This window comes from Colossoma macropomum, unplaced genomic scaffold (genome assembly GCF_904425465.1).
Source record: "Colossoma macropomum unplaced genomic scaffold, Colossoma_macropomum, whole genome shotgun sequence".
In the NCBI taxonomy this organism is placed as follows: domain Eukaryota; kingdom Metazoa; phylum Chordata; class Actinopteri; order Characiformes; family Serrasalmidae; genus Colossoma; species Colossoma macropomum.
The window spans coordinates 23,213,307-23,239,903 of record NW_023494787.1 but is presented as its reverse complement, the minus strand read 5'-3'; the positions used below and the strand labels follow the sequence as shown (position 1 = coordinate 23,239,903).

At 39.0% G+C, this 26,597-nt stretch overlaps 3 protein-coding genes across 5 annotated transcripts; 2 read left to right on the top strand and 1 right to left on the bottom strand.

Annotated features, from left to right (window-relative positions):
* The first annotated feature begins 313 nt into the window (after window positions 1–313).
* On the top strand, window positions 314–3,929 carry psmb4 (proteasome 20S subunit beta 4). Its single transcript, XM_036566516.1, has 7 exons — window positions 314–476; window positions 1,098–1,304; window positions 1,414–1,560; window positions 2,790–2,871; window positions 3,071–3,187; window positions 3,315–3,403; window positions 3,764–3,929. Exons 1-7 carry the CDS (start codon window positions 355–357, stop codon window positions 3,774–3,776), a joined length of 777 nt encoding a protein of 258 aa, XP_036422409.1. The 5' UTR covers window positions 314–354; the 3' UTR covers window positions 3,777–3,929.
* A 1,017-nt stretch (window positions 3,930–4,946) lies between these two features.
* Window positions 4,947–17,177, bottom strand: pogza (pogo transposable element derived with ZNF domain a). Of its 2 annotated transcripts, none has more exons than XM_036566511.1 (19): window positions 17,035–17,177; window positions 15,502–15,626; window positions 15,272–15,400; window positions 14,889–14,986; window positions 14,707–14,797; window positions 14,255–14,473; window positions 13,662–14,096; window positions 13,348–13,436; window positions 12,447–12,817; window positions 12,060–12,214; window positions 11,774–11,874; window positions 11,397–11,543; window positions 10,649–10,783; window positions 8,441–8,655; window positions 8,153–8,293; window positions 7,891–7,950; window positions 7,676–7,788; window positions 7,488–7,512; window positions 4,947–7,313 (listed from the first exon to the last, which is right to left on the bottom strand). In XM_036566511.1, exons 2-19 carry the CDS (start codon window positions 15,602–15,604, stop codon window positions 5,648–5,650), a joined length of 4,293 nt encoding a protein of 1,430 aa, XP_036422404.1. In that variant the 5' UTR covers window positions 15,605–15,626; window positions 17,035–17,177; the 3' UTR covers window positions 4,947–5,647. The 2 variants fall into 2 exon arrangements, with proteins under 2 accessions (XP_036422404.1, XP_036422405.1); XM_036566512.1 differs by having other exon boundaries at window positions 7,488–7,509.
* zgc:153441 (retinol-DH_like_SDR_c domain-containing protein) lies at window positions 17,164–26,244 on the top strand. Of its 2 annotated transcripts, XM_036566515.1 has the most exons (8): window positions 17,164–17,178; window positions 20,509–20,575; window positions 22,283–22,417; window positions 23,182–23,373; window positions 24,197–24,358; window positions 24,583–24,702; window positions 25,267–25,471; window positions 25,789–26,244. In XM_036566515.1, exons 3-8 carry the CDS (start codon window positions 22,405–22,407, stop codon window positions 25,892–25,894), a joined length of 798 nt encoding a protein of 265 aa, XP_036422408.1. In that variant the 5' UTR covers window positions 17,164–17,178; window positions 20,509–20,575; window positions 22,283–22,404; the 3' UTR covers window positions 25,895–26,244. The 2 variants fall into 2 exon arrangements, with proteins under 2 accessions (XP_036422408.1, XP_036422406.1); XM_036566513.1 differs by lacking the exon at window positions 17,164–17,178 and having other exon boundaries at window positions 20,361–20,575.
* The last annotated feature ends 353 nt before the right edge of the window (window positions 26,245–26,597 follow it).

Here is a 26,597-nt window from a genome sequence, read left to right as displayed (position 1 = left end):
TTGAAATAGTTAATTAACAAGGATCAATGGTGTTTTTAAAAATTGTATACTTTTTTTTTAATTTAGTAAGTATTCTAAAAGTATTCTCCTAAAAATGTAAAAGGTAACTGTATTCTGAATACTACCTTTACAAAATGTAATTTGGACTGAATACAGATACTTCATTTCTCTATTCTGAATACTTATTTCCAGTACTTGTGTTCCGTTACATACCAACCCTGGCAACTTAAAACAGTTTAAAGATTAGAAATGAAAACAGATGAACAAACTGAACGCGTGGCTCTTTAACCGCTACGGTGTCTGTGAAGGAAAGCGAGACTGAGCGCCGTGAGGTCATTTCCGGCGGTGTTGAAGATGGAGGCGAGCGGACTGAAGCTGAACTTCTGGGAGAACGGACCAAAACCCGGTCAATTTTACTCTTTTCCAGGACCCAGCCATACTACAGTTCCAGGATGTGGACCCATTAAACACACACTGTAAGCGCCAAAAATCTCATTATTCGTATTATGTAACGTTAATTAGTCGGGGCTCGGTTTTGGTCAGCCAGCGCTGCTGCCTCTACTTTCAGTTTTCCCAGCTAACACTGCTGTATCATCATGGTGGAGGCGCTCGGGTAGAAGGCTAGGCAGCTAACGGCTAACGTTAGTGTACTGTTTGGAAAGTTCCACCCAGCGTGTTGTCTTTCTAGAAGGTCTTTACAGAAAATAAATATAACAGGTAATGAATTTGGACTTAGTAGTGTTCATAGGTATTTGGTCAGTGCAGTGAGATAAAAATACATAACCTAACTTTGTTGTTGGTAACGCTCTGCTAACTGTTTAGCTAGTTAGCTAACGCTAACGGCAGTGCTCTTTCAGGCTGTGTCATGTCGCTCATCCTGCTAGCTGTCTAAAAAAAGAACAGCATTTAAAACCTATTTTTCTACACCTGCATATGTTATAGGAGAGGGATTTCCTTCAGGCTTTCAGTGTCTTTCCTAGATATTTTAGAAATATGAAACTGAGAAAGAAAGGCTTTTGACAGGTCAGTGATGTTAATGCATGAGTGATGCAGCTAACAGCATCAGTGGTTTTGACTTCTCCCATTTCCTTTCCCAGTAACCCCATGGTGACTGGGACGTCAGTGCTAGGGGTGAAATTTACAGGTGGCGTCGTCATCGCTGCTGACATGCTCGGTTCTTACGGCTCTCTGGCTCGCTTCCGCAACATCTCCCGTCTCATGAAAGTCAACGACAACACCATCCTGGGTGCCTCAGGGGACTACGCAGACTACCAGTATCTAAAACAGATTATTGAACAGATGGTGTAAGTGCTCAAGTATTTCCATGTAGTCGTTTAACTGTATTTCATAAGTGTCTCTCTACTGCTGTACAGAAAAATGGAGCTGAAGTTTTCTTTTGTGGCATTTATACAGGATTGACGAGGAGCTCCTTGGAGATGGCCACAGCTACAGTCCCAAAGCCATCCATTCCTGGCTTACTCGTGTCATGTACAACCGGCGCAGCAGGATGAACCCACTGTGGAATACTGTCGTTATTGGTGGATTCTACAATGGAGAAAGGTAGATTAGTTTTCATGTATTAACAGTCCACTCTCTTTAGGGCTCAAGCATCACTGCTACGGGTTTCCTTGGCAAATAAGCAGTATTACCATACTGTAATACGGATGTTTACTGACATAGAAAACGTGTTTTGAATGATATTTTAAAAACAGTACAACTACTTAATAAGGGTTAACATTGTTATGCCATGCCAAAGACTTGATGAAAGTGCACCATGAGTTGCTCAAAATGGCCAAAAATCTGACTGATCTTGTGTTGAGTAACATTTGCTTAAATTGTGAGCAAAGACAGCAGTGTAAACTTGAGTGGAAGAAATTGAAAGCTTTATCTAGTTGAAGTAAGATCATGCACGCAGGAACATGCACATACAATTTTGCATCAGCAGTAATGCATTCACATCCACATACTGACATGTCCATCTCTTATTGCACAATATAACATTGTGCATAACATTATGACCACCTCCTTGGTTCTGTGCTCATTGTCCATTTTATCAGCTCCACTTACTATATAGGTGCACTTTGTAGTTCTACAATTACAGACTGTAGTCCATCTGTTTCTCTGCATAGTTTGTTAGCCCCCTTTTACCCTGTTCTTCAGTGGTCAGGACCCCTATGGACCCTCCCAGAGCAAGTACTGTTTTGGTAGTGGATCATTCTCAGCACTGCAGTAACACTGATGTGGTGGTGGTGGTGTGTTAGTGTGTGTTGTGCTGGTAAGAGTGGATCAGACACACTGCTGGAGTTTTTACTACTACTTGAGAACTACAAAGTGTACCTGTATAGTAAGTGGAGCAGATAAAATGGACAAAGAGTGTAGAACCAAGTGGTGATGCCTGATCGGGGTGTGTGTGTGTGTGTATATATATATATATATATATATATATATATATATATATATATATATATATATATATATATATATATATATATATATATATATATATTCATGTATGTATGTATTTATGTATATGTGTGTATGTACACACACGTTCTTATTTTAAATAGCTTTGGATGAAAGGTTTTTGAAACGTTTACCCCTGTTGAAATAGTTTGCATTTTTTATTAGTATTTACCTTATAAGGAAAAAAATATATTTTTACTGAAAACATGATGTTAATCTTTTCTGTTATGTTTAGCATGATTATAAAAACTGTGGTTGTTTTAATTTGTTTATGACACCAAAAGTAAACGATTATATATAACCATTACTCCTTTGTACTCTTTTAGCTTCCTTGGCTATGTTGACAAGCTAGGCGTTGCATATGAGGCTCCAACAGTAGCAACAGGATTTGGCGCCTACTTGGCTCAGGTGAGTAGAAAGATGTTATTTTTAGTCTGAACAATCTAATTGGGCCTCTTTTTTATGTTTGCACAAGTCTTCCCATACATGAGACATAAGATACATAAGACATTGTGATTTTGTTTTTATGTTTTTAATTGTGTGTCCAATTATAATGTCTGTAGTAGATCTGTTCTTGACAGTTTTGGTATATAACCTATCTTTACAGCCATTGATGAGGGAGGTGGTGGAGAACAAGGTAGAAATTACCAAGGATGAGGCACGGGCATTGATAGAACGATGCCTCAAAGTGCTGTACTACCGCGATGCTCGTTCCTACAACAGAGTAAGAACTGTTTCTGACCTTAATATAAATTTTTTATGTAATCCAGTCAAGGTACAGCCATGTGTCTCTTAAAAACATGGTATGTGTGTGCCTGTTTATAAAAAATAATTTCCTCCTTTTTCCTTAGCATGAGATAGCCATTGTGACTGAGGAAGGAGTTGAGATTCTCGGACCACTGTCATCAGAAACAAACTGGGATATTGCCCATATGGTCAGGTGGGTTGAAATAATAATATTATTATTAGAGAAAGTGAATTTTAGATGGCTTACCAAATATAAGCTATTTTACTGTGTTCTTTATTTACATATGTTGACTGAAGACAAGATACTTTGCTCAACTGAGATTTTGAGTTTCAACTAGCATTTTAAAGAGTCTCAAGAGCACAAGTCCAATTTGTATCAGGACACCCACAGTAATCTGGCAGCTACATTTTTACTTTAACTTGGGGCTCACGGTGCAGGGATAAAGGTTTTGTGCTTATGTTTTTGTAGTTACTTCATATAAAAAATGTTTAAATTAAATTATCATTTGGTGCTTTAATATAACTCATTTGTTGTTTTCCTTTTTTTCTACAGTGGGTTTGAATGAAGGTTCATCCTGCTAATCCAGTTTTGTGGACACATCAGTGGATATTTTTTGCACCACTAGTAACTATTGGTTAAGACTACGCCTAGTTTAGTTAATGATGTTTTTCATCTGTTTTTTTTTTTTGTTACACAGAAATAAAAACTTTTAAAGTGCTAGGGTGCGTTTTCTGTCTGAAAATGTTTTTAGCTCAGCATACAGTAACAAGAACTGTCAAGAACAGTGCTATGCATTATATAAATGCAGCAGCCCTACTTATAAGTTCGGAGATATTCTCTATACTGCTGGTTCTCAATGTTTTCAGGGGTCAAAACATCTCTCTAAATAGGTTCCTTGCTCAAGGCACAATGGCATTAGTGATTTGCAACACATTACAATGACTTCTGTGCCAGTTCTTATTAATCATTTTAAGAAAATGTGCCTTTTGTGTTATTGCTGAGGTGCTTTTTTTACAACATTTTGCTAATTTGTTTTGGCACCATTGCTCAATGTACTAATTTTATTTGTGGCACACAGCAATACTGCTGCATGTAAGGCCTTATTGGGGGTAGATAAGTTTCACAACAGTGCCTTCTAATGCTTCCAAGGTGCACTGAGCCAGATGAAGCTACAGAGATTTCCCTCTTATTATTGGTCAATAATGGACACTAATAGTTTTATGTAGGATGACATTTTGAACGTTTCTGAAAAAAGCCGATTCTGCAGCAGCCATAGACAAACTATCTACTTTGTGAAGAAATGGTATTGTATTAGCTACAGCAAATAGTCCAGTTAATCAATGTATCAATATTAAATTATCATTCAGCATATCATGTGATTAACAAAATTGCCCTTTACTGCATATACAAAGGCGCAGTGGGTAGCGCTGTCGCCTTACAGCAAGAAGGGCCTCCCACGGTCCAAAGACATGCAGTCAGGCTAAATGGACTTGCTAAATTGCCCCTAGTTTAGTGTGGATGTGAATGTATATGTCTGTCTGTCTGCCCTGCAATGGACTGGTGACCTGTCCAGGGTGTATCCTGCCTTCCACCCTGTGATGGGCTCCAGCTCCCCCCCGCGACCCAGAAGGATAACCGTTTTATATGTGTGTGTGTGTGTATTGATTAAATTGGTTCTTGCTTACAAAATTAACTGTTTTTCAACAACCACAAGAAATAACTACAATTAAAGGAATAAAAAAAACATAGGTTTATTTATTCTGTAAGACAGCCCTTTAAATATGAACAAACAGCCCTAAACACAGCAGATAATATAATTCTAACACTGATAAACAGGGAGGGCCATTTGCATTGTATCTTTACACGTGTGGACAGTGTTATTAGTATTCATAAAGATGAAAAAGGGACCAGTAATTTACTGGTTGAGCAATAAACCAAAAAGACTAAAACGCTTCAGTAGTCAGTCAAAGAGACATGATTGTATGTATCTGTACAATATCTTGAAACCCTTTTTGAAAGGTATACTAAATAAGATTTTCTTACAATTTGTATATTCTACTATAGCTAAAATATGTTGTAGTGACTAAACTCCACTTTTTTATATAATGATGCTCTGAACTACATGCTGACCAAATAGGAAGACTCATGTTGCACTGTCAGCAATTACAGGTACTGTGAAAAGATGTGAAAATCTTATGTAGTGCACCATTAACACATGCAAACAAGTTTAGTCAACAAATGCTACTGCACCAGTAGTAAAGCTGACTCACTGACAATGTTGCTCTACAGTAATCTTTGACAAGGAATTTTTTTCATTATGTTAGTAAGTCATGAAGTCCAAAACAAAAATGGTCAGTAAGCAAAACACTGTTGGAAAAGCTTGTCATAAAACACCTACTTAGAGCAACAAAGTCATTTCTTGATATTTTTCAGCAATTAAGAGTCTGTCATTTCAGCATCTTCAAAACCAAGGAAAGATTCTAGATCACTATCTTTCTCAAATATCTTTTTCAAAGCATGGGGATTGGCTGGTGGGGAAGGCAAAGGGCTTGGAGAAGTAATATCTTTAGTATTGCTTTTGTCCCTAGACTCTACTTCCTCAGTTTCTTGTCCCTGAATATTGGTGACAACGAGTGCTTCTGTCAAACTACGCACTAACTTAGAAAGCTCTGCGGGTGCAATTTCTGTAGAGGAACTTAACACCTGATCAAAACTACGCCAAAGAAGATCTGGCTTTGCTGCTATAACATCCAGCATCTCAACAAGCCAGGTTGCGACGAGAAGAGCCAGGTCAGCAGGCTCAGCACCAATCAGATCTTGTGGTGCTTCCGTCACATGCTGGCTCCAGCGAGCTTGCAGGAGCTCTCGCAGCACAGGCCCAATACAGACCTCCAGAGGCTGCAGACGAGAGGAGCAGGCACGAGGGACGATGCCTGGCAGGGTATTGGCACTGTTGAGTGATGCTAAGAAGTCATCAGTTATGTGTCCACGGTAAGTGTCCAAAACCAGCAACCCCTTCCCTCCAGAGCTGGGCTCCACATGCCGACGCCAGACTTTGTCGAACCACAGCTGAAGTCTTTCCTCATCTGAGAAGCCCTCTAGCTTTGCCTCCAAGATAACGATATCTGGCAAGGATGGGGCATCTGGGTTTAGGGGCTCACCTTTGAGAAAGACCATGGTTGGTAACATGGTGCCATCAGCTAGGCCGACAAGCACAACGTCCATAAGCGGATCTGAATCGCCGACCAACTTGAATGCTGACATCATGGAAGAGGAATCAGCAGAGGCTGGATCTAGCTGTTCCATGTCAATAAAGATGGAGAGTTCATCCACAGCACCAATGAAAGACCGACCAAAGCCGTGTGAGGTTACCTGCTTAGTCATGAAGCGAGTAAAAGAATGCACATGTTCCTGAGATTTAGGAGGTAGCAATCGGCTAGACATGGCCAAAGCCTGCACGCCCAAGTTATGCCGCAACAGGAAATCCACTGCCCACTCATAAGAGATCCCTGGCCCACCATCTTTGCTCATGATCTCTGCAGCTTTGGAGAAAAGTTTCCCTTCATTTATAGGTAGCTGCTGCTCACGTTGACACAACACCCACTCAGCCAGATGGTCACTTGCTCGAGGAATCAAACCTTCTCTGCTTTTTGGGGGCCCAAGCTGAAGTTGACGCTTAAGCAACAGCGACTGGACTTCCTTTGGCTGAATGTCAAAGTGGTTAGCTGCCTGAGGAACCCCGAAACACAGGGCATAGAGTACAATCTTGTGCTGGGCTAAAGTAAGGGACCCTCCCACCTTATCTTCTGGATGAGCTTGTGCACCACTGGAAAGCCCTCCGTTTCGTGGAGCTGAATCTTTTGGCTGTGTCCCACAATTCTCATCAGGCACAGTGCTTTGATCAACAGGTTGCACTTGAATGGGAATTGATGGAGTGTGGACAGAGCTAACAGGGAGGTTAATGCATTGATTAGGATGAGTGGCAGGTTTACTGAGGTTGGAAAGTGATTGCTGGCCCACTTGCATTACACAAAGAGGCATAAAGGTCCCTGGATTGGGCCTCGGATCCTGCTGAATCAGCTCAGTTGGTATGTAGACAAATCTAGAGAATAAACATTATTTAGTAACGTTAGAAATACAGATATGCATTCTGTGTCTGTTATTAATTATTAATGGAACTAGATAGTGTGTTGTATTCTTACTACAGCAAAAAAACAACAAAAAAAAACCAAAAAAAAAAACACACAAGTTCTCTTTTGTGGCAAAGTCAAATTACCTTTTGTAGCCACGAGCAAATCCTTCTGGAAGAAAAATAACAGACAATTACTGTGTTAGATCACTGTACCATATTCTGCAGCCCTCTGCAAATTCTCCTTAGTTTGATCACATATTCGCATGTTGGAAAACAAATTTACTTCACAATTTACAACCAATTTAAAATAAAACAAACCATCATTATCTTACCATTGAACCTGCATTGGCTGGAACAGTGACCAGGATGGGCAATGAGATGATTGGCCATCAGGTCCCCAACTTTAGTTGTGTAATCACATGAACGGCAGCTCAGCTTACCCAATCTACATTTAAAAAAACAAAACAAAACATAGATCAGTATATATTCAACACCCACAATAACATTAGCAGGAAATTGGAGAAACTAGAAATCTGTGGTCTCTTACTTTGGACAGGGCTTGTACAAGTTCAGGTATTTAGATGTGGTTTTGCGAGAAACATGATTACTGCAAACAAAGACATAAAAGAGCTTATTAAGGACACTTAAACATTCAGTGCAATACTGATTATTCAATCATATCACACCTTGTGTAACTGATGTTCATTAATGCTAGGTTACATTATTTATAACATATAATTATAACTAAATCAATACTTTTTCATTAGACTCTCTCTCTTACACACACACACAAACACACATATACACACCTGATCATGTGGTTGGCATAAGCTCTGGAGCAGCAGGTGCGATAACGACACAAGGAGCAGTGCACAAAGGTGGGAAAGTGGCTGGAAAAATCTGGAATCTCATAGTTACATTCTATGCAGAACTGCTTTTTTGCTGGCTCACTGGAAAGAAAAGAGGTTAAGTGATGAAATGAAAATAGTTTATACAGTAGCTGTCCGCTGCCTTTGCAGGGACGCTGCAATTTAAGCCGTAATCAGAACATTTTCTATGCAATGACACAAAAAACAGACATCAGTACACTCACTCACCACTGGCTCTGAAACTTGGTCATGATTTCCAGCATGCTCTCAACAGGCTTCCTCTTTGTAGGTGTGATTTTTTGGACAGCACACTGAGATACAGGAATTGAAGGTGCAGAGGCTGAAAATACCTCCTTCTGAGGAGGACTTTGAACATTTGTGCTAGGTGCTTTGACGCTCGAGTTGTCATCTACCCTAGTCACTGTATAGGCCCGAATGGTTACCTGACAAGACAGATAAACAAGTTATATCATTTACTCAGTTTCATGACATATGGCTTACATGCTGACAGGTTCAGTCAACATAAAAATAAATTCTCTTTATATTAACTTTTAATACCACAGGAAGAACAATAAGTACAGTATTAGATGTGCCAGTATTTAGTAATTTGCTATACTGTGATATTTAAATATAAAATTACTGTTACTCGATACAGTAATCTGACACCAGCCACACAGTATGGCGGAGAAAAGAGAGGTCCCAGAACCTTTTCCTCCATCAAAAACCTCGCAGGTTGGAGGAGGATAAAATAAAGGTCCTCATGGATCCATGATTGCTTGCACTTACAAATTGTGTGAATATGAAGTAAAAGGATCAAAACCACAGTAAACATACTCTGCATAAGAAAACAGTTATGTTTAATAACCAGTTTGGCAGATTGCTAAGAGTTTAATCCAACAGTATTCAGAGTTAGAGTTAAAATGTTTCCCATATCCACTTGTAGATGATGTGTGGTGTTAAACAGTTAGCTTGAGGCTAACTTATGGGAAAAGCCATCATGGAGCTAGTAAAAATTAGCATTTTTGTAGCAGTGGACAAACAAACGCTACTTTTAAAGTACACAATTCCACCTTAACTACTGTGTGGCTGACAAATGTTTATGATAATATGATTACAATTTTATAAAAGTTTAAGAAATGACTAGTAAATCCCCTGCTTTATTTTTTGTTGAAGTATTTTCACATTTCTCCGTGAAGATCACAGCTCTAGCATTAGTTCTCAGTTCCTAACTGCAAGAAGACCTATATAATATCATTAACACACCATGAGTTTTTTATTTATGTTATTGCTTTATTGTTCACGTCATACATGTGTAACTATCTTCACAATAATACTATTAAAAACTTACACTGAGCACTAAGAACATAGTTTGTTTAGCTTTTAATATGTAGTGATTTTGTAAAATACAATATGGCGATAATATTGTAAACTATGATAGGTTAGGTAATAGTGATATGTGTTTTTGAATCAGCACATGTCTATACAGTACATATACAAAGTATAGTAAACATAGAGCTGGGCGATATGGCCAAAAACGTTATCACGATAAACAAAATTCATATCGTTCGATACTGATACATGACGTTCGCTGTGTAAAAGCATTATCTGCAGTGTGAATCTCTCACACCAATCAAACAGAGTCCTCCTTTTAGGTATGTTTAAACTGAAAGCGGTGATTTTGTGTCTTGTTTGATCTACCTTATCATCAATTCACTGTGTTGTGCCGGAGCGCTGCTTCAAGTTAGCCAGCAGCTAAAAACAGCTAGCCTGGAAAGCTAACCCAGCGCTCTCCTGCTTCCCAATGCCTCACAGCTTCCTCAGTTTACTTTTGTTTAAATCAGGGCTGTAACTCACATTAACCCACTTCTATCTTTCACTTTCGTTGCTCGAGAATGCACTAATACTAAAATATGACGGTTTGGCGCTGTAACACGGCGCTGCAGACGTGATTTAACACTGCTAAAGTTGTTAGGATGCATGGAAAGAGGTAAGTTCACCATAGGACAGTACAGTTACGTCACTGATCTCGTCACTCACACTCGGTCACAGGAGAACAGATCGCCGGTCGCTCCACTCAAACAGGGACTGTATAACTCCGCGTTTCAGATGTTGCTAAAGTATATTTGGCGACCCTTTTTTACTCATGGCCCCCTCCCTCTCTAATCAATTCGAAAAACTCGGAAGTGCGCCCTCTCCTGGCGACAGCAGAGTAGTGTCGCTTTCCTTGCAGTAGAAAACCCCACCGGGGCTTTCGCTAAAACCTGGAAGTGTGAGAATGGTGTATTATATCGAACATTTTTTGAACCTGTCTTATCGCTCTTTCGAGGAAGAGTTATATCGCGGTACTTACTGTTATCGTTTTATCGCCCAGCCCTAAGTAAACATAAAAAAGCATTCTGGTTTGGATATGCAGACTGAGGGTGGGAGCCATTTTACCTTGGTGCCAGGCTTAAGCCCCATCAGTTGCACAGGCTTGAGATGGGTCTGATGGAATAACGCCTTATGATCTGCCTTCTCTTTTGAAAAGAGAAACTGAAGCCGGCACTTGTCACAATGTTGCACTGACTTTTTCTGGACACATAAGGAGACATTAGTAGAAATACAGATTCACTGAAAAATGCAGTCATGCAATCCATTATTCTGTTCATCTCTGTGGTTCACAAATCTCTAGGCCAACCCTGGCCAAATCTCTAGGCCAACCTTGTCCCTGCTCCAAACACACCTGATCCAAATAGTCAGCTCACTATCCCTTCGTAAGCTGATGTGAATGTGTTACAGCAAGAAGACACAAAAATGTATAGGACAGGTGGTATTCCAGGACGAGGGTTGGGAACATGTGCCCTATACCAGGCGTGCCCAATCTTATTCACTAAGGGCCAGTGTGGCTGCAGGTTTTCATTCCAACAAAGCAAGAGCTCACCTGATCAATCGTTTAAAGTTTGACAAACTGATTAGACTCGAAGAATCAGGTGTACTCCTGCTTGTTTGAAATGAAAACCTGCAGCCACACTGGCCCTTTGTGGATAAGATTGGACACCCCTGCCCTACATCCTGGTCTAAATCAGTGATTCTCAAACCAAATCAAGGGCCCCCCCAGAAGATCCACATTTCAGTGTGAACTGTAAGTGTACAACAAAGAACATATTTCCCATCTGGAGTCTCCAGTGTTAGCTGTATTGCTTACCTGGTGCTTGCTGTAGTGTAACTGGTAGCTGTTGGTTGACTTGAACACTTTGAGGCAATAAGGGCACTGCAGATTGTTTGTGTCTTTGTGGAGCTCTCTGAAGTGAATTATAACATCATTGTAGAAGGACGAGCGGAAATTGCACACCTTAAAAAAAAAAGGAATGACTAATTTAAAAGTCAGGTCTGTGTGGTGTTGCCTTAAACTACAAAAGTTAAAAAGTAAATAAAATAAATAATGTAATAAAATACAGTGACCTGCAAATTTCTAATGATTACGTACAGTGTATAAAAACAAAAAAGCAAAACAAATAAAAGGTGGCACAGTAATATTCAGGGCACACTTCAGAATTCTCTATAGAGACAAATGAGGGTTACCTGACACATGTATGGCATTTCGCCAGGCTTGTGAGAGTTTTTCATGTGATTAAGAAAGAGAGGCTCATTATCGAAGGACAATTCACAGATCTTACACAGGGCTGTAAAAAGAGAAATGATAAACTTTCATGACTCTGTATACACCGACATAGTCCTGTCTTTGGTTTTATGTTTTGTAGCACACATATTAATAAATACAATGGATAGGAGTTTTGAGCAAAGCAGATCATTTTGAAAAACAAAGCAAAACAAAAACATCAGCAAAGGACATGGCAGAGGGACGCACCTGTACACTCTACTTGGCTGTGGACAGTCTCAACGTGGCACTGCAAAGTGAAAGGTGAGGAAAAGTTCCGGAAGCAATGCTGGCACACAGTGTGGCAGTCCCCATCACCCATCTGGAGCTCCATTTCCATGTGGTGCTTCATGTGGTTCATTAGCCTGCAGGGAGAGAAATTAATAAAGAGAGCCCAATTCAGGTCATCTAACCTCAGGTAAGCTAAAGGGCAAAAACAGATGACTATGTAAATCCTTAGACTTACATACCTACACAACAGCTAGCTAGAAAGGCCACTCGCTAAACACACACTACAATTACTAAAACTATTTTTTCTCCCTAAAATTAATCCCCCCATTTTCCTCTCTCCAAAAACCCCACTGAATGGCCTCTTACTTGATGTTGTTCTTCAACCTCTTGTCACAGAGATGGCATTTCATCATGATGGGCACTTGGTTATTCTCTATCAGGACTGGCCGACCAGGGTCCTTCCCATAGAAGAAGTCTTCCACTAGTATGATAAGCTTGCCGTGCTGATCATAGTCCCCAGTTCCAGGACTAGGAGCTCCCTCTGGTATCTCAGAAGTGGTAATGTGTTTCAGAGAAGTAGCAGGAGGAGGAGGAGAGGCTGAAGGATGCCTGCTGCTTGTGGAGGCAAAGGAGGAAGAGGGGGCAACAGGGCTATTGTGCGAGATTCGTCTTGCCTTTCTTTTTCTGGGTTGAACAGCCAAGGCCTGGATGCCCTTTACAAGCTCCTGATTGCATCGCTGAAACAGATTGTAAAGGGTGTCAAAAAACACAGAACTGATTGCATAGGAGAATCTGGCAAAGTAGACTTTGCTTTATACAATTACAGTTTTTGATTACTAAGCAGCTTGCTGAGCTCAGCTTTTGGATATGCAAACTGAAACTTAAATTTGCGGAAAAAAAAACAACAACTTCTACTTTGGTGTTTTTCAGTTAATTAATGGTGAAAGTCTGCAATAAACCCACTAATAAAACAGAAATAAATGACAGCCTCTCAGTGAAACACAGCACTAATTATAAAACGTGTTCTAATAAATGGGTATGTATGATTAACAAACAACAAATGTTTTTGCATTTTGCAAAATGCCATCATTGAGATATCCGCAATACTGTGTTTTTAAATTAAGATTTGTTTACATCAATATAGGAGTGCACACAAGTAAGTCAGACTGTCTGACCTAAAAATGTGCTAAATGCCTAAATCATACTCACATACTGTCCATCCATAAATGACCTAAATATTATGGTGGGGGGGGGGGCGTTCACTTACACATAAATAGCCACGAAGAGCGTGAACAACTTTGTAGGAAGCACCACACACAGAGCAGGTTTGTGGTGGCCTGGATGCACCCTGAAATACTGTAAAACATAGAGATTTGATTAAACCTCTTACATCAAGACACAAATGATCTAAAGACTGCTGAACTAACAAAGCACCTAAATGCAAATCCAAAAAGAATTCTGTGACCATGAGTTAGATGCCATTGAATTTTGATTATTTTTCCACAACCAACCAACCAACCAACCAACCAAACAAACAAACAAACAAAACAGACACCACACATGTGATAACTGCCTTCTGACCTTGGGTAACAACGGTACGAGGAGCAGAATTCTGTGCTTGCGGTTTTGGGGCCAGAACAGGGAGGACTTTATTAGGGATCCGAGATGAGACCTGAGTGGACACTGTGTTTGCAACTGAAATGGTTGGTGCCGTCACTGGACCTGTGCGGGTGAGCACTGCTGCCGGAAGTATGCGGGTAGGCACTGAAACTTTACGAGCAGGCACTGGAACTGTGCGGGTAGGCACGGTCACTGCAACTGTGTGGTTGGGCACCGCTGGAGGAACTATGTGGGCAGGCACTGCTGCTGGAAGTGTGTGGTTTTGCTCAGCCACTGGAGCAGTGTGGGTGAGCCCAGCCGCTGGACCCGTCTCTACTTCTGGGGGCTGCACTTCCGGGACTACCACTTCAGCAGAAGCTACAGGTGGTACATTAGGTGGAGGGGTGGTCACGTGCACTATGGACAGATTTACAACACAGAGAAGAGTTAAAGAATGAATTAAGGAAAATTCTGTGAAAAGGTCTATACAAAACAAATGTGTGATTACCACAATGTGAGCATAAAGTACACTAAAATCACTAGCTACAGCTTTCAAAAGTTCTATAAGATGATACCAGAGTCAGCCGGAGAGGAGAGTGGAAGGACTCTGGACGGTGAGAGACCCATAGCAGGCATTCCAGCGGAGGCTACAGCAGTGAGGTTTTGTATGCTAGACGGACCGCGAATGGTGAGGTTGACTGGGATCTGAACTGTAGTGTAGTTTCCTGGAGACGCTGCTTGTGGCGTGCCTGATGGAGAAGTTAGCTGAGTGGCGATGATCTGGCTTGCCTGAGCTGAGGAAAACAGGTGGAATTTCAACCAGCATGGAGACAAATAGCAACTGACACTGAAGGCAATACAGAGGATAAAGAAGGATTAAAAAGAAAAAAGAAACACCTTTTCTTTGCTGACTTTGACATTTTTAGAGTTATGCACAACCTGAAAAAACATACTCCTTACAAGCATCAAAACTAAATATCTCTATGTCTGGAGAGAAAGAGAATGATGTTTTAAAAATAAACCTTACCGGAAGTCAGAAAAGTGATAGACTGGCCAGTGGCTGTAGGTAGAATGTAACCTACAGGAGTGGTAAGGTTCTGAGAAGCGCATGGAGGTGCCTGAAAAAAAGTCAAAAGCCCTATTACGCAACTTTAAGAAAAATACAAATATATATGTTAAAAATATATGTGCAAGAAAAAATGAGTAAACCTGTGAGGTAATGTAGATGGGCTGACCAGCGGTGCCACCTGCAGCCATCTGAACAGGCTGCAGAATATTTGACAACAGCTGCTTGGGCACAACAGGAGCTGAAGGGGAGAACACTGTTAATTAGGATGGAGATAAATTCAATTCAGTTTTCTTCTAATGTATCATAACAATGATTTACTGCTTCTTCTTGTGGCCAGTATGACAACTGTACTTGCTGTGCCCTACAATCATTCAAAAGCACAGTTCGTTCCCAACCAGAGAGACTGCTGTACTCGGATTTGCCATTTTAAATACTAACACTTGGTAAAACAATCAACAGAAAAGCTCTAGTATGTGCTCAGACAGTCTCCCAAACCTGACATTTATTTCTTTTGGAAATGTACCAGCAGCAATTGGCAGAACCGTTGTCTTCATGCCCACTACCGCAGGAGACTGAACAGCGAAAGCAGGTGGAGATACCGCTGGGCTGCCATCAGAGGGCACTGGCGAGACAACTACATGTCCGTTTGGCGCTGGAAAAACAAAGGTGTTCATATTAAAATCAACATAAAATGCTTTAAGCTTTTTCATAAAGTCTTCACATTCACATCAATGTTAAGTAGTTTTTGCTAACCTGTACTGTCTATGTCCACTGTTAGAATCGTCTCATCCGCGATGCTTTGACAAGGCGCAAGGTCTTCCTCCTCACACTGCATGTAGAATTCTGACTCAGCCATGTTCCACAAAGTCTATAAAAAACTATAAAAACACTTATGAGATATAAAGATATTTTACTTGTGGATCCAGCAAGAGCTTGTAACATTAGAACACATACAATCCCCAGTCAGTACAGAAAGTGGGTATTGAGTAGTCAATAGGGCTGGGAAATTAACTGAATTTTATTTTCAATTACAACTTTGACTTCCAACAATTAAGGAAACAAGATAACAGAGATAAAACAATTTTTGTGGTGCATTCTGTTTCACAATGATACTCTCGTTTTGTGTTGTGTTATAAATCCAGCACACTCTTTCCCTTTACAGCAGCCAAATTCATCGAATTTATTTTGGTCGAATTGATTTTATTACGTTTATTTGTTTAGTAGTTTTCAGAAGGCTGTGAAAATGCACTGTAACATAAATTATCTTGTTTATTTTGACCTTATTTATGTATTATTTTTACATATTTATTTGCAAGCATATATATATATATATATATATATATATATATATATACACACACACACACACACACATATATATATATATATTCATGCATATTTGTATCTACATACATATATTCATATATTATATATTAATTACTGTGTTTTGTACTGTATTGCACTTTTTATTTATTCTTCAGTTGAACTAGAATTAAGTTCAATGATACCCACTGTTAAAAAGACATTTTTCGTAGTTCCATAAATGCACAATGTTTTCAAAGTCAATGAGTAATCATGTTAAATAACTGTAACCTCAATGTTGACCAAAATAATCGTAATTATTATTTTTGCCATAATCGTGCAGCCCTAGTAGTCAGTATTGCCACATCTGCATATTCCATAAGGGAGGCTGACAAAAAGATACTAAATAAGATCATACACGGCTTAAATGTCCAACTTTGTGTCATGTAAGTATTGTTAAGAGGAACTTCTGTTAGAGAGAACACCAAAATGTCCTTTACCATAAAACGAACTAGTGAAACATTAGTTAAGTGATTTAAATAGAGTAAACAAAACAGGGGACAAATGTAGATAACGCTGTCATTAGACTCCGATTTTTCTCCTTCCAAGCGCAAACGTACTCTAAACATACAAAAAAGCACAACAGATCGATCGCAATGTTGTCTTCCATGCTGACCGAGCTGTGCTTGTGTAACGCTAGCTATTTCCTAGCAGCAGAACTGTTTTTCCGTGATCCTCACAGGCTCCCGATCTACGACTCCCCACAACTCACTCCGTGTGTGTGTGTGTGTGTGTGTGTGGGGCTAAAGGCTAGCTGCGCTGCTAGCTGCATGTGGACTCCCACTCGCTCACTCCAGCGCCCCTCCTCCAGCTGTGCTACACGGGTTAGCCTTAGCCTGCCCTGGCTACAGCAGTTCAACACAACTTCAAAACAAACGCTCTTCACTTTTCGCTTTGAGGTGAAACAAGAAATAAACACCTTACCTCTTACACTGTTTTTCAAGCAGAAGAAGAAGAAGACATCACACTTCGTGGGACACGTTACTATTTAGCGCGCTTTGCCATCGGGAGAAAAACACAGCTTAATCTGCAGATGATGATTTTCCTTCTGCAGTTCTGCGCGCCGCGGTAGGTTAACCACCTTACAACGTCACTTCCCGGCTTCTCATTGTCCTGCGGATTGGCTACGATCTTTAGGATAGGGCGGGCTAATAGCTCATATTCCACTCCAACAATTCAGCCAAATCAGAGAAAAACTGGAGTAAAAGTATACATATTTTTGCATGCGATGTATTGGATACGGATGCATGCATGTCATCAGTGTTGACATCCCAGTCATATCTGTTCCCATTCCTATTCAGTTCATGAAGTCATGCCTGACATTTCAGATTAACTTGATCCTGCAATGTGGTTTATGTCAACAGAACAAAATGACCAGTAACATTGATACACACCTTTACCTCCGTTGCTTTCGCGCACTGGTTATAAATCCTGTCATTAAGTGAGTGCTAATTTGTGTTGGAGTTAACTGCTAACGTTACCAACAACAGGCAGCTAAACAGGAAACAGTAGTTGATAGCTTGTGCAGCTAACGTTAGCGAGCCAGTTAGCTGGCTGGCTGGTTTAGCTGTCTTTTAGCAACACAAAACTCGCCTCAGATAAATGGGTTTTTGTGTAAAGCGAGGAATCTGCGTGTAGTTGTAGGTTAACTTAAGTTTCGGCATTTTATAAAGAATTAAGTAGCTTAAACCGAGACAATACAAACACTAGTCAAGCTCTTCTGCTAAACCCTTTAGCTAACTAGCTAAGTTAGTTAGCTAGGTTAGCTACCACAGAAGCTAGCAGCTTGCTAGATTTTCTGCTTCTGGTTTTAAGATGGCGACTGAGTCTCCATCGCCAGAAATAACGTCGAAATCACGGTCTGCGTCATTTTCCCCGACGAATAAACCAAGAACAGACACACACATCTTACAACAGTCACCGACAAAACCAAAACTGATGAGTTAGTTTGTCTTAACTACCTGATTTTCGGACAGTATTTACACCAGTCATGTAAAATAGCTTATCGAAGTAAAAACAGTTAGAGTGTGAAAGGTTGCTTGTTTTGTTACATTGAAAAGGGACATTTATTTTCCTGCATAGACTGACGCTTTAACTGTGGACACTTCAACAGTAAGACGGACTCAGCCAGACAGACTCGTCGATCGTCTGTTACACACAGACACGAACGATATTGACCATCGCACACATTCGCTAAATTAAATTCATGGATTTGTAAAATGATCTAAACTGCGTTTCATTTCTTTACAGATTTACAACACCTAACGTTAATGGATACATCCAGTATGGATACTGTGGATTTTAGGCTTTTTCAGATTCCCCTCTAAGTCAGTTGAAGAGGACAGACCTTCCCACGCTGAACATTTAACTTACAGTAAAAAACTAAGTGGTTCGTACTAGCCAAGCAAGCCTAGAGTATACCGTACACTTCGAGGTAAGGGCTAAAGCGTCCGTATCTTGTAACCCAGAGGTGCCCACACTCGCCCTGGAATGGGCTATGTTACCCCTGTCCTGCACATTTTAGTGCTTTCCCTGCTCCCAACACACTGCAGTACATTAGCAAACCCTTCCTAAGTTGATCTGCATGTTTTAGAGCAGGACAATACAAACATGTGCAGGGCAGAGGATACTCCAGAACCAGAGCTGGGAACCTGTGTTATAGCCTATGCAGAAAAACCAATGGGTGGTCCCAGTAAATTACATCTTCAGTGGTCTCCAGGCCAACATACTACTCACAAAGTTTAAATGTTCTGTTTTTACGTACTAGCTAAACTTGATCTCTTGCTTTATAATGATATGGTTCTGAACATCCAGAACAGAGAACATTTACCAGTTCTCTGTTCTTTCGCTCGCTGGACTGTGTTTACACACTACATATCCCAAACTATCCAGACACACCTTCTGTTAGTGAATTCAGTTACTTTAAGGTGCACCCATTGATGACACTGTTGTTTAACTGTGCACACACAGCTGTAATCTCCATAGAAAAGCAATACAACTCTGGAGCAGCAGCAGATGAGCTTTATATCACTGTGCCTAATACCAAATGTTGCTATAGGGATATAAAGCACCCCAGCATTGGGCTGTAGAACACTGGAACTCTGGAGTGATGAAACACCATCTAATACCTTTAGGATGAGTTAGAGTTGTGATCCAGAACTAGTTATGTCGATTTTGGAGGAAACTTTGGATGAGCAGCTGTCTAAAAATTAATGGACACAGTATATTTCTACCATGCTGTTCTTTAAACTCAGAAATCTCTATAACAACCCATGCTGAGACCTACATAATAATATCTCTTTAGTTTCTTCGTTCTTCCTCATTCTGTACAGCATTATACTGTTAGTATACTTACAATAATAATATTAATATATTTATCATTGTAAAACATATTATTATTATTATTATTATTATTACTATTATTATTATTTTCTTGCTAATCTAGCCATTATTTAATGGCTATGGCCTAGTAATTATGAATTTTCATCTAGATGACAGCATTCCTGAGAATTATTTTTGCTTATAATTATCTAATTTTTTTCAAATTGATTTAAGTTAAAAATAGAGTTAGAAATATGATTATGGTGGTTGTGGGGAAAGCAGTACAGTTAGCTTTGAGAGGTATATATATGTATATATATATGTGTGTGTGTGTGTGTGTGTGTGTGTGTGTGTGTGTGTGTGTATGTATGTATATATAATGTGATATTAAAGTTTATTATTTAGTGATAATGTAATGTTATACCTTTGGGGTAAGAAGTCCCCCTGGGGAAAAGTGGTAAAAGCATTTTACCCCCAAATTATTACACAATCACACAGAATTGTTAAGTTTCACTGACTGAGCATTAGTGTTACATGCTAGCTAATATATGTTTTATCTTTACAGCAAATGGACATTTTTTAAGGGGGCTATTTTCCCCCAAACAATGCATAAGATATATTAGCACCTAATGACCGTTCATCAGAATTTATTACATTTATTTCTATCCACCAGTATTTCTCTGATTGCGCTACCCAAACAAGCACAAATATTCAGATGTCTGCAGTCTTTAGAATGTCCTGAAAAGAATGGACAAACCAAATGAACCAGAGTGAATGAGAACAGAACACTGTACAGTCTTTCCACAGTCAAACACAGCACACCAACCAAATGTTTGTGTTTGACGGTGTTTGTTCATTCATTCGGCACACTCTGGCCTTCGGTCTAATCTGGTTATAAAACCTTAACCCGGCCACTCTGTGGAGGCGCTTAGACTTACTTGCACTCTGTGCTAGATGGCCATATTGCAACTCACAAGGCATATTAAATGAGGAAGCAGGGCAGTTAGTTCAGGTGGATAACAGCACTGGTAGCTCTCCTCGACAAATGACATGAATCTGTATATCTCTGCTGCTCAGCTGTGGGAGGAACTGAAGTCGAATGATCTTGCCAAATATGGAGCAGTTACTGCGGCCACAGCTATTAGTAAGTTATACTTGTTTCTCATGCAACTTGTGGTTAAGCTTTTATCCTGCAAAATGTTTCTAATTAAAGGATTTGTTTAGTTGGTGAGAAAGTTACCGAACACAGGAAAAGATTTGCACTTGCTTGAACAATTGCTACTTTATTAAATGCTATAAAGATAATCAGTTTCTTTCTGTTTAGACTAAAAAGGTTTACTTAATTCTTCTCAGTTAAATGTATGTTTTTGAATTAATTGCTGTAGTTAGTATTGATTACAAAGTCCTCCATTCATAGCATTGTCCTATGCAAACTCAGTTCACACAACAAACACTTGTATTAGAAACATTAAATATATGTGCATATACAATGTACACAGCTTTCTGAAACATTACTCAAAGTCACTAACAAATTCCTCCCACCACAAAGCAATGTGCAATCCACTTGTAAACCTTAAGCAAGCCACAATCCCAGGGTAAAGCTTCCATTGTGAGAAGATTATTAGAGCTAATCTGGTAAGGCTAGTGTCTATAGCTCCACATGGAACCCATGTCTCTTGACTGCAGGAAACATGTCTCTTGACTGTTTACATGGGATTTCATTTCTACTGTACTTAAGATACAGATTTTACTTTTACAGCAGTCTCAGTGTATCTATAAACTGTAGATAATACAAATACAGGTATAATTTCAATGTTTTAGAACAGGAATCATAGATCATTGCATCATGTGCTGCCAGGTCCACTCAGGGCTGCCTACTAGCTCTGCCGAGCTGCCTACAGTACTAAACTAAATAAGAAATTCACAGATGGAAGCTATGAAATACAATCAATTAAATATTTTAAAAAAGTACCTGAGCAGACAGTGTCTATCTAAAAAAAAACAAAGTCTCCAAAGTAGTAACTTTACAGTAGAGGGCAAAGATATTCATTCCTTTTAAAGAGATTTATTTTTCCAAATTATGGAGAGCTTCTGGTGATCCATTATGAAATTTTCATACAATGTAAATGGCAGCTGCCAGGGCCCTGGAAACCATAGTCCACAGCTCAGTAAAGCAAAAAATGCAAACAGATGCAATGATGCTGTATAAACACAAAAACAAGTACATCTGCATTGATAGAACTGTTTATTCCACAGCCCAGAGCAGTTAAAATATTACACAACAGCATTAAAATTTCAATTTGACCTTTATTTTCAGAAAATTGGTTGTTCAATTTATTAGGCTATTATTACATATTACTTACAAATTTAATACTCAAATAGATGCTGTCCAGCTGAATGGACAAATAAATAAAAATGCGCATTTAAAATAAAAAAGTTTGCAATAGTTTTTTTTTTTATCAGCCTTCAAGGAGGATAAAAACATCTCAGAAAAAAATCCTGATTCATGTTATCATAATCCATGCATGAAGGGGTTATATAATAGAACTTTAATGAAACACACATTTTTCACACACACACACACACATATGTATTATTTATACATACTTATACATATTATTAAAACATAGACATTCTATATTTAGACAGATATTCTAAATTTTTATATCTTGTATTTATATGTAATGCTCATATTAAGTTCTGGAGAAGGTGAATATTTTCTGTGTTTATACTGAAAGGTTGATCTGTTGAGGAACAAATCTTTGTTATAATTGTCAAGTTATCATATACAACTAAACCACATGAAATCATGCTTGGCTTAACTTCTCATGTTTCTATGTACTAAATGTAGGTTTGGTTTTGTTGAGAAAATGGGTTGCGGGAGGAGTATGCTACAGTCGCGTGAGACTGGATGGGAGGACGGTGGTCATCACTGGTGCCAACACTGGCATTGGAAAAGAAACAGCACGGGACATGGCTAAGAGAGGTATCATATCCTGCATCCTCCATTACCAACTCATACACTTCATTGTCAAAATCGTTCCAGTGCACTAGAGCTTTCGTCCCCTGAAAGTTACCACAATGTACCGTCAAAACCAGTGAGCACTGAGTGTTCCCTGAATGGAAATAGCATGACATTTCCAGCATGACTTTCAGAAAGTTTTAAAATGGAGGATGAATGCTGTAGCCTATGTTGTCTCACTTGCCTCTCCTCCTCGAAAAAATTATTGTTTATTTTTTCACATTAGTGAATTAAAAAACTCTAAAAAACCTACGAACAATAAGGTTTTTGCTCTAGAAAAATTTGTCTATCAATTTTATACTAACTTAAATGTTTCTATCAACCTGTTATCCACTTAGCTAAGTTGCATTTAACTTTACTTATATTCTGACATTCATGTTTGCCACCAACTACCTACAAAACACTACATATTATGCACTATATTTCAGAAGCATTGCATATTTATTCCACGAACAAAATGAAAGCAGTCTGACCTTCTATTGGGCTAATAGGTAACAGGTGATAATTAGGCCCCTTCAGAAATATTCAGGCTCTAAATTTCTCTTTCTTTTCTCAATGGTTAAGTAGTTTAGGATGAAAGTACTAAAGAGGGTGGAGCCTGACTGGAGATCAAAAATTTTAGTTCCTTAAAATGGTTATATACCATTTCAATATCAGTTAAGACCTACTAATGACTACTTCATTGTGAATTAATCACTCAGTTCTCTTGTTTAATGACCTGTTCTCAGGAGCACGAGTTGTGATGGCATGTCGAGACCTCACCAGGGCAGAGAAGGCTGCAGCACAGATACGCCACTCCACAGGAAACGGCAACGTGGTGGTGCGGCACTTAGACTTGGCCTCTCTTTTCTCAGTTCGACAGTTTGTACATGAATACATTGCCACAGAAGACCGACTGGACATACTCATCAACAATGCTGGTGAGACCGAAGTTATACATAATTTTTAAGTTTGCCTGATATATTGACTGACACATTGTATAAAAATAAAATATATAAAAAAGTACAATATGAAAATGTTGTTTTAACTTTAAAAAGTAAGACATCCAAGGGTCTGATGTTTAAATACACAATTCAGGATGAGATCCAGAAATATAAAATGATTTTGTCCATTTCCAGTTCTCAATATCAGTGAATTTTCTAAACCTGAAATGAAGGAGGACGTGAAATTAATTGCTGTAATGTGTATGTTCTTTATGTTGGCATTCTGATGTAATGGTGCTGTTAATTATCTAGCACGTACTGTATTTATTAAAAAATATATTGTACATATCTGTGGTGTTTCCCCTGGTTATGTCATATCAAGTGCTAAAATATGAAATCTTGTTAGCATTTTTGAGCATTGAATTATGTTTATATTGCCATTAATAAAAGGAGTAGTTACTGAAGTAATAGTTGTTGAAAAAAGTCCACTTAGAAGAGTTCTCGTTCGTGATTGAGAAGTAGGTTTTGTTTTATGACCCATAGACCCAAGTTTTTCAGTAAAATCTTCATTTAACAGTCTCAGTTTATCAGTATAATACAAACATTTAAAATGCTCAAACTCTAAACAAGTTTATTATATATTCTGATAATAGTATAGGTACATATAAGTATATTATAGATTCTGATTATATGAAGAATCCAATATATACATATATCTATTTGATTAGAAACTACTGAAGTATTTAATAACAGTTAATTACTGTTTTATTACTTTAATTGCTGTTATTAACAACATTGACCACTTATTGCACTACATTAGGAGTGATGATGTGCCCCCACAGTCTCACAGAAGATGGGTATGAAACTCAGTTTGCTGTCAATCATTTGGGCCATTTCCTACTGACTGTTTTGCTCCTCGAGATGCTGAAGAAATCTGCTCCTAGCCGTATTGTCAATGTGTGCAGCATTGCTCACAAAGGAGGTAAATCCTGCCTATTAAACTGTGCTTGCATTCCAAGGCTTGTTTTTTTCAGTGGAATGGTAAAGTGAAGACAGGCTGCCTTATATAGCTGCATTACATGTAATATGGATTGTTGTGCTGTACAGAAATCAGTAGTTAAACCTAGTGATCAGTGACAATTTCTTATAGATATATTTCTTATACATTTTTGTGTAAATTACTTACAGCATTTCATTGTCTTTTAGGAAAGATCCACTTTGATGACCTCAGCTTCAACAAAACACCGTATGATTCTTTGGTCAGCTACAGGCAGAGCAAACTTGCCAACCTGCTCTTCACACGAGAGCTCTCACGGCGGATCAAAGGTTTGAACTCCAAATTGTACACTGCACTGAATCAAATCAAGGGAAGGCAATATACTATATATTGGAACACTGCTGTGAGGATTTGATTGTATTCAGCCACAGGAGCATTAGTGACGTTAGATTGTTACTTCTGGATCACAAACAGCACTTATTGCTATGTAGCATACTGTCATATTGAAAAACACCATATATTGCCCAGCCCTACTAGAACTCATCCCAAAGGTATTCAGGGGTGCTCCATCAAGCCAGTTCCACTGGCTTTATACCCCTCTACCTGACACTTGGCATTGGGCATGGTGACCTTAGGTTCATATGTGGCTGCTCTAGAGCATCCCATTCTATTGGCAGTGCTTTTCTGTGGAGAGTATATAAGCTGTGCAGGCACAACTGAATACACATTACGACAATGGATACACCTTAAAGTAGCTGAATTTGCTCATTAGAAGTGTCTGGATACTTTTGGACATATGGACACATGGCTTTTAAATGTTGATTCTTTTTTGATTGATTCTTCTTTGATCAGTCCTTTGTCTGCTCCTTCACACATGTTCTTATTCTGGTTAGGTTCTGGAGTGACAGCATATGCCCTGCACCCTGGAGTGATCCGCACTGAGCTGGGACGCTATGTAGAGATGCGTCACCCTATAGTCAGTGCCCTGCTGTCTGCTCCTGCCCTCCTCCTGATGAAGACCCCCAAGCAGGGAGCTCAGACCTCCATCTACTGTGCCATCACTGAGGGGCTGGAAAATCACAGTGGTTGCTACTTTAGGTGAGTTCTTATTCACAACCTAGAATATATGACAGTGTCTGACAAACTGCTGTTTCACTGCTACATCACTGTGACTGTCTGTAAATGCCCAGAAAACTTTGCATGTATCTGTGATCAAATTTTTTTTTACAAGTCTTATTTTCATGCTACATAATTAGGTCAGTATCTGCATCTTGCTGCTACCAGCACTTACAGTATATTGCAATACAGTAATTAACACTAATGAAATGTGTAAGTGTGTCCTGGTACATACCGAAAATACACCTTTTTTTAAAATTTTGTTGTGATTATGTTCATTATATTTATGGTAATGACAGTGACTGCAAGCTAAAAGAACCAGCACCGGAGGCTAAAGATGACCTTGCTGCCATGAGACTATGGGATGTGAGTGCTAAGCTGGTGGGCTACAAAGAAGAGGACTGATCCCAGGCAGCATCCCAAAGCAGCAATCTTCCACCACCAGTACATGCCTACAGCAGAATTACCAGAGCTCCTGCTGAACACCAGTCTGCTCTGTGCCTGCTTTATTACTATTTCCTTACATGTTTTTATTATGACAGCTTTGTCAAATTTTACAAATATCTAGAAATGAACAAAAATGAAGGATTTTTTTCACAAATCATGTAGCTCAGTATTACAACATGGTAACCACTCATTCTTATATCTATGTGATTAGTACTGAAGCCCATTCTCACCAGGTTGAGGAGAAAAAAAATAACCTGTGGCTTATCCTCTGGTTTTTATTCTTCTTATTTTCTTCAGATAATGACATATTATGCCATAGCAGAGTATCCCAAAATAATTACTTACTTTCTTACAATTATTTTATTATTTCAACATGTTGAAATTTAGTCTTGAATCAGTACTTTGAGAAAATAAGTCATTACTTTGATATACTAAGTCAATATTTCGAGATAAATAATATTTCCTGTTATAAATAATGAATTTAATATTCAGTACCTGTTGGTAATTAATATAATTCTTTACCTTGTGGGAATGGGCTTCCATGTCTATGCAATTTGCTTGAGCTTGAGGTATTGTTAGCTGTCATTACTGTGTACTTAATAGTTGTTTTAGTATGAAGAATATAATGAGAAATATAAATAAACATGATTTTTATGTTTTA

Bases quoted from the DNA above. Each gene is read 5' to 3' on its own strand.
- psmb4 (XM_036566516.1), top strand. From the start codon at position 355: ATGGAGGCGAGCGGACTGAAGCTGAACTTCTGGGAGAACGGACCAAAA. The intron at 1,305-1,413 runs GTAAGTGCTCAA...GCATTTATACAG, and splicing joins CAGATTATTGAACAGATGGT to GATTGACGAGGAGCTCCTTG. The intron at 1,561-2,789 runs GTAGATTAGTTT...GTACTCTTTTAG, and splicing joins GGATTCTACAATGGAGAAAG to CTTCCTTGGCTATGTTGACA.
- pogza (XM_036566511.1), bottom strand. From the start codon at position 15,604: ATGGCTGAGTCAGAATTCTACATGCAGTGTGAGGAGGAAGACCTTGCG. The intron at 12,818-13,347 runs GTAAGTGAACGC...AATCTGTTTCAG, and splicing joins CTCTTCGTGGCTATTTATGT to CGATGCAATCAGGAGCTTGT. The intron at 8,656-10,648 runs GTAAAATGGCTC...CTGTCTTGTCAG, and splicing joins GGCTTAAGCCTGGCACCAAG to GTAACCATTCGGGCCTATAC.
- zgc:153441 (XM_036566513.1), top strand. From the start codon at position 20,482: ATGAATCTGTATATCTCTGCTGCTCAGCTGTGGGAGGAACTGAAGTCG. The intron at 20,576-22,282 runs GTAAGTTATACT...TACTAAATGTAG, and splicing joins TACTGCGGCCACAGCTATTA to GTTTGGTTTTGTTGAGAAAA. The intron at 23,374-24,196 runs GTGAGACCGAAG...GCACTACATTAG, and splicing joins CATACTCATCAACAATGCTG to GAGTGATGATGTGCCCCCAC.